The sequence below is a fragment of the Pseudochaenichthys georgianus genome, chromosome 5 (assembly GCF_902827115.2).
Source record: "Pseudochaenichthys georgianus chromosome 5, fPseGeo1.2, whole genome shotgun sequence".
NCBI classification, from domain to species: domain Eukaryota; kingdom Metazoa; phylum Chordata; class Actinopteri; order Perciformes; family Channichthyidae; genus Pseudochaenichthys; species Pseudochaenichthys georgianus.
Window position 1 is genome coordinate 14,546,977 of NC_047507.1, and position 7,500 is coordinate 14,554,476.

The 7,500-nt window shown below is 39.5% G+C and overlaps 1 protein-coding gene across 1 annotated transcript; it reads left to right on the forward strand.

The window, feature by feature from the left end:
* The first annotated feature begins 2,719 nt into the window (after positions 1–2,719).
* fmoda (fibromodulin a) lies at positions 2,720–7,199 on the forward strand. Its single transcript, XM_034083535.1, has 6 exons — positions 2,720–2,817; positions 3,432–3,821; positions 4,649–4,771; positions 4,884–5,024; positions 5,488–5,755; positions 6,330–7,199. The coding sequence occupies exons 2-6, from the start codon at positions 3,462–3,464 to the stop codon at positions 6,479–6,481; spliced, it is 1,044 nt and encodes a 347-aa protein (XP_033939426.1). The 5' UTR covers positions 2,720–2,817; positions 3,432–3,461; the 3' UTR covers positions 6,482–7,199.
* The last annotated feature ends 301 nt before the right edge of the window (positions 7,200–7,500 follow it).

The window sequence follows — 7,500 nt, forward strand, 5'->3', positions numbered from 1 at the left end:
ACGGGGGGGGGGGGGGCTGGTTTAGTGTCGGGGCCATGCAGAGTCCACCTGGGCTTTTGCTTTGAAGAGAGCATCAATTTCTCTCACTCTAAATGATAAATGCTGCTGTCTGTTCTTCACTCTTTCACATGTTTGTATGTGTAGACATGCATTTTTATGTCTCACACACACACACACACACACACACACACGCACACGCACACGCACACGCACACACACATACACACACACACACGCACACGCACACGCACGCGCACGCACACACACACACACACACACACACACACACACACACACACACACACACACACACACACACACACACACACTCACACACACACTCACCCAAACACATAAACTATCACAGACTTTATCTGTCTAACCCTCTCTTATAAACATGCCTTTGACCTTATTTTGCAAGAGGTGGTATAACCTCACAAGACACCTAGGGTTCATCAGGTGCTGCTCCAAACAGCTTCTCCGTAAATAAAAACTATAATAAAGTCAATTACAACTATATAATCACATTTAAATTAAAATAACAAACAAAGATTAACTGAACTGAGTAAATGAAGAACAGTTACATATATTGCTTTATGTATCTGTTTGTCCCTCCTGTTTTGAAATCAAGTGTTCAATCCTCCTTAATCTGATCCTCCACAATCACAATCAAGGCCTTGTGAATTCCTCACACCAGAACTTCTGTTAAGCTTTAATGTAATATTGCCATCTGGTTATTTCTTTCTTCCCTTTTTGATCTATAAAAACTTAAGCCATAAAGATGTTGGACACAACGGCTGCAACAACCACCTTAGAAACATGTGTTAGACATTTGCAAAGCACACTTTCCTTTTCTGTTTCTTACTTTAGCGGTAACAGGACTGCTCTTCTATCACTCACAGGGATATGTTAAAAAGAAGTAGGCTTAAAGGAATATTTCAACATTTTGAGAGGTAGGCTTACTTGGTTTGTTACCAAGAGTAACAGTATTAAAAAAAACAGATGCAATTTTTTCTGTGAAATATAAACAGGCAGAATAAATGTAGTTTATCATTTTTTGTATGGATTCAATAAATGGAATATAACATCAGAGCTATAAATGCTTTATGTGTCCCACAGTGGGGACATTTACAAATATAAATATGTAGGCTGACACATGTGTGTGATAATAGAGTAAAACACACACATGTGATAAAAGTATACATGGTAAAAGCAAGAAGCAGCAAATTAAAAGTGAACATATGTCTTATTAAGTAACATTACTATAATATATAATCTATTTAATACATAACATTAATAAATAAAGTGTATACTGCACAACATGCTAATTAGTCAGTTTAATACGCAGCAGTTGGACCTTTTTTTATGTTCAGGCATTGCAAGCCAGCTGTTTTCACAAGTTGTGTTCTCAACTAAGAGGCTGTCCAAAAATGAATTGAAAGGGTAAGTCAAGTAAAACTCGTTTTTTGTGTATTAAATCTATTTATATCAAATTACAATTACAAACATACTGTTGTTTTAAAAAAAGAAAATCATGCTTTTCCCCAGATTTAGCTCCTAGCTCATTTCCATCTGTAGTCCCATGACGTTCTTTCCACCTCTTTCATTTATACACAGTCCCTAACTGTCTCCAGATTCTTGCTCCATATTTAGTGGATGGACAAAAGAGTGTTATTGATCCTCTCCCCCAGCTCTTGGAGAGAAATCAAATATTCCAGGTCAGTGTCAACAGCCTGCAGCTCTTCCTTATGCATCCGTCCACCATGACATCACTGAGCAATTACACATTTGGTGCGCTGACTTCACATATTCACAGACCTTTCCTTGTTTATTGCTCTGCAGGGGAAGAAACATGCTGAAGAGGCAGTAATGGTGGAAAAATGGACTACATGTTGATCTCTACAAAAGCCAGAGGGTTTGAACTCAACATAACGAAATACACCCAAAGAAATCCCTTGAAACCATCTGTTACAAACATTACAAAAAAACATACCAACTGAACTTTATTTAAAATGTATAAGACCCACAAACATGATCCTCCTGTGTAAACATGCCTAGCAGTCAAACTCTGCTCTTGTAAAATGCTAAAAAGGAGTTCAATGATAACAAGAAACAGAGAAGGAGATGTAGAGAAGAGAAAATGGATAACAATTATTCAAATGGCCACAGAAAAAAATAGAAAGGCAGGAAGAGGCCCACGTTCAGACCAGACAGACTGTCACACATGTTTTCATTTAACCCTTAACAAGATGTGAGGATATTGCAGAGGAAAGGAGAGAATAACATACATCCCTGCTAGAATACTCGCTTGTTTTGGTTGTTGCAATCACCTTTACAAATGAAATTATTACAAAAAAGTACACACCTAATAAGGTGCTGTCACAACCATATTGATAAGATAAGATAAGAAGATTTTTTGTCTTAAAGAAACATGAAAAGGATATTTTCTATTTGAGAGGAAAACAGACAATAAGAATACATACAATATAAGGAGTAGTGGGGTTCGGCTGAAAGGGGACTGAATGTGCTAAACACAGATGGGAACGATTCCTCACATCACTTACATTAGTGGAAAAAGAGGCTCTATACAGTGAGGAGTGGAAGTGCACGGCCATGCCTGAACACACAAAATGGGGTGCAGGGAGAGAAAGACACAACAGTGGAGAGAAAGAGAGAGGGGTGGAGAGGGGGATGGCAGAACGTTAAGGAGGGAGAGCAGGGAGGGGAGGAAAGTTTTACAAAGTGTTTGTCAGTCTCCCTCAGTCCTGAGCACTTTGAGAAACAGATAGGGGACAAGGAGGGCGAGCCTTGTTGCAGGTATGTGTGTGTGTTTGTATGTTCATGCATTTATGTGAACGTTTGTCAATCTGTCTATGTGGTATTTATCTATGAAAAAACAATTGATGATGATTGAGTTCTTTTTTTGTGTAAGCTTTGTTTTTTCTCCTGCCAGTCAAAGGGTAATTATTGATATGTTCCCATCATTTTGGGGCCGTGTAGGAACCGTTAACAAAGCTGGCATTCATTGCAAGTTTTTTTCCACTTCTTTTTGAATGCTTGCTCTCTGGATTCCCTGTGGTTTAAGACCCCTAAGAATGTACCTCTCTGCAGGCACATTTCCAAAACAAAGTTAGTAAGCTGCTTGTACTTCTGTCTGGTCGTTTGCCAGATGTTCTCTTAGGATGTGCGAGCAGTTGGATTTTCGCTAATATTTTGTTGGTACATCCTGTACCTAAATATTATATAAGAGAGGACTTTTCATTTATTAGATACAAAGAGTCAGGTGTCAGTTTGCTGTATTTGTTTAATACGAAATAAGAAAACAGTCAATATAGTCCCATTACAAGATAACAAGAATAGAAAATTGTTGATTTGTGTATAAAATCGTATTTTGATTGTATTTACTTTGTCTCTTTCTTTGTCTCTGTTAGATTACTGTGAAGATTTGTCAACTTTTTACCATGCGTGCGGTGCTAGTCTTCCTCTTGTCTGCCCTCATTCCCCTCTCTCACTGCCAATCACATGACCCCTTCGCCTGGCTGTACGGCCCGCATAGCCACAGATTTGGCTCCTTGCTGGGAAACACAAATGGAGGGCAGTGCCCAGATGAGTGTGACTGCCCCCCCACCTTCCCAGTCGCCATGTACTGTGACGGGCGGGGCCTGACATCCATGCCCACAATCCCCTCCCGTGTGAAGTACTTGTACCTGCAGAACAATGCCATCACAGCTGTGCCAGACTCAGCTCTCGTAAACGCAACCAATCTGGTGTGGCTCATGATGCACGGCAACCAGCTGACATCTGGCTCCATTGGCGAGAAGGTAAACCTCCATCTGGTCCCAGTCAGATCCAGACACACACGTGAGCTCAAGGCATGAAAGGGGAATGCTGCTCTAAACGGTTGTCAGATGGCAGGCAGGCGGCTAACAGAACGTAATTAAGTAAAAAGTCATGCTTTTATTGCTGCAAATGTGATTTAATAAAGGGGGACATTTTAAATAAATGTAGACATGAGGTTACTTGTCTGAAATTACTTAAAATTATACTGCAGTTTTCTTTTCTGCTACAGCATACACATGTGTTCAGTTTATGTCCTGTATTCAGCTTTGAGATAAAAGGGAGACATGTATAGGTTTTGGTTTATGATAGCTTTATTAATCCATCATAATAAAGATAGATCTGTTCCTACTCAATGTATAAGGAGAACCTTTTTCTCATACAGCCAATTACATTACACAAAAACTTTGTATCATAGGCAGACAGTTACACTGTTCCACAACCACTCCCTTTTAGTGATTGACATTTTGATTTTCTAAATCGTTCTACTATACAGTGCTATACATAACAATTCCACAGTACTTGTTGATTTTCACAACTGCAATTCTTGTATCTAAAATATGCAGTTCATTGAGTTCACTTTCCTCTTCACATCTCCTTCTCTGAGACAATGAATATTGTTTAACATCCAAACAGTAGCTACCAGCATTAGCTTTTGACCTAACTAACATGAACCTAAATGCAAATACATTTACAAGATACTGCTTACAATTAAAAACAGAAAAAAATGCCACTGAAACTTTTCCTGACTGCAAAAAAAGGGATTAACCCATTGAGATTCTTTCACTTAATTTTCTTCGTCATTTGGCAGGCCTTTATGCAGATGGAGGGACTGGAGCGTTTGTATCTACAGTACAACAATCTGACAGCCTTTCCCTCCAACCTCCCTCGCACCCTGCGAGACCTCAGAATCGACCACAACAAGATTGAAAAGGTATTGTTTAGCATTATTTTGTTATTGTGCGGAGCCCTTTCTGTTATTGTTTACTGTTTTGGCCGTTCATCACAGACATTAGGCCTTCAAAATTATTTATACTGTTGCCTAGGTAACAACTGCAGACTTGGAGGGAATGGATAACCTCACCATCCTGTATCTCCATGACAACTCTGTCACAGACTTGGGCTCATCACTGAAGTCACTCAAATCCCTCACGCTGCTGGACATCAGCGACAACAAGTTGACAAAGGTGATTATGTGTCCTCCTCCGTGTATCTCTTGATTTTCTATGCGATCATAGTTGGAAAAGTTTCAGCAACTTTTCTTTTAAGGGGACCTCCCGAAAAAGTGTATTTTCTGATTGACTTGGGAGAAAAGTAGGGTCAAGGTTGGGTAGTTTTAATTGGTGGTTGGAGATATTCAGATGGGGTGCGGTACACTCTAATGAGCCTGCATGTGTCATTGTAAGGGAAGCCAAATTTAAGTTTTCTGTTCTTTTTACTTTTCTTATACCAACAGTGGATCCCTAAAATCTTATAATATAGTTATAAATTGTATTTTTAACTTGTTAAATCCCTTTTTTCCTGTCTGAGACAGCCCACAAAGTTGTCGTGTTTCACAGTTGTGGGTACTCCAGGTACCCAGGTGTATGTGCAAGAGCTTTAAAAAAGTGAGTTGTTTAATAACATGCTCTCTTTAACTGATCATCCCAGGTCCCAGAGGCACTCCCCGAGCATCTGCACCAGCTCTACATGCAGTCCAACTCCATTGATTCTCTGCCAGACGGCTTCCTGGGCAGTTTCTCTCAGCTACAGTACATCAGGATAGCTCACAATCAGCTGACAGACAAGGGCATCCCTGCAAACGCGTTCAATGTGACCGGGCTGGTGGAGCTGGACCTGAGCTACAACAAACTGGAGAGAATCCCTCCTGTGAGCACCACCCTGCAGCATCTGTACCTGCAGGCCAACCAGATCAAAGGTAAAGCACAAACAGGATTCATTATTCATTAGCGTCTTTCGATGAGCACCTGGTCACCGGGTTATGGAGCTGTTTGCTGATGTTTGCAGGTCACTATCAATCAAGATTGATCAAACCACTGACACACAGTCCTGATAAAGCAGATTATCTTTACAAAAAAAGTAATGATCCTTATTTTCATTCAAATAAATGTCTGTTATGTCACTATGTATAGCTAGATTAAGTTAAACAAAGAATGAGTTTTGGGGCCACAGAAAAAGTTTTCAATATTTAATTATTTGCAATATTACAAACTGAAAATGTTCTTCTGCTGCTTTCCCTGGTCGCACACCTTTGTCGTTTGCAGCATTAAATCAGATCATAGCCAGGTAACATAATAATGGAAAAAGCCAGATGACCGATGTTGCATCTAAGATAATTGGGTGCCTTGTCTTGTAGCCCTGATTTATTTTTAGGACAATAGTTTATGATGCTGCCCACAGTTGTTGTTACACTAGCAAATACAGTGTGTCCAAATCTCCAAATTTGCATAGACACAAATACACTCCTCACCATCTCCTCATCTCCCCTTTAGAGTTCACTGTGGGCAGTTTCTGCAGCACTGTGGATGTGACCAACTTCTCCAAACTACGGACGTTGCGACTGGATGGAAACGAGATCACTCGCGAAGACATCCCGACAGACTCAGCCCTCTGCTTGCGCCTGGCCAACAATATCGAGGTCTAACTGTGCCTATGAAATAATGTGTGGCGCTTTTCAGCATGCACCAACAGTGAGACACATTATACGTGTGACTTGCCAAAACCAAAAAACAGCAGGGGCGATTGCATAATTGAATAATAACAGCAGGTGCCAACACTTATTAATCCACTTTTCACAACAGATATTTTACAATTTTTTAAATGTTATCGGTGTCAAGTCTGGTTTTATTTGAATAACATTTAAGTTGATCTTAAATAAAGGGAGATGAGCCCTCTGCATTATGATACAGTTTATAATCTTAGTAACTGAGATATTTTAGGAGCCATATTATGTTTCTTTTTGCGTATTAAAAATGATCTGACCCTGATCCTCCCTTTATGTTGCTGTGAGGATCAATGATCTTTGTAATCTCTTCCTACAAAGCATGCCTTCCGTTGTCTGTCGGATAAGTTGTGTTATGTTTCATGTGTGTATTGTATATTTTTAAATCATTACTGTAGCTGTCGCTAAGAATGACATTCCTCTATCACTTCTCACTCAACTCCCACAGTGATGTCTTATCACAGATGGGCGCATATTTTTATCTTTGTTATAAATGTTGTAACTGTTTCTGTAAAGAAATCCTCCTGTTTCAGAATAAAGTCACCTATTCTCTTAGAGACAGGGTGGTCATCTATGTATGTGAAATATTTCTGTACTGTAATGTAGTGAATCACACATAAAAAGGCCTTATGAATTACCACTATTGTGTTACTGTATGCATTACATTGCTTTTTCAATTAAGTGACAAATGTTTAAAAGCCTATTACAGAATTAATAAACATTGAAAACCTTAAAAAGACCGCTTTACTTTTTCAACATAGTATTTTAAGTGCACTGTGCTTAGTGTCTTTGTGCGTATGAGTGTGATGTTGGTTTGATTCAGTGATTGTATGGACTAATGGCTGATTGAAGAAGAGGAAACAGAGGAGCACTGTCCTACAGTTTGCTCAGGAGAGAGACCGCTTTTGTTCATATTGACCTGATGCATCTATCTGTTGAAT

Coding starts and splice junctions, on each gene's coding strand:
- fmoda (XM_034083535.1), top strand. CDS start 3,462: ATGCGTGCGGTGCTAGTCTTCCTCTTGTCTGCCCTCATTCCCCTCTCT. Junction 3,822..4,648: donor CTGGCTCCATTGGCGAGAAG/GTAAACCTCCAT, acceptor GTCATTTGGCAG/GCCTTTATGCAGATGGAGGG. Junction 4,772..4,883: donor ACCACAACAAGATTGAAAAG/GTATTGTTTAGC, acceptor ACTGTTGCCTAG/GTAACAACTGCAGACTTGGA.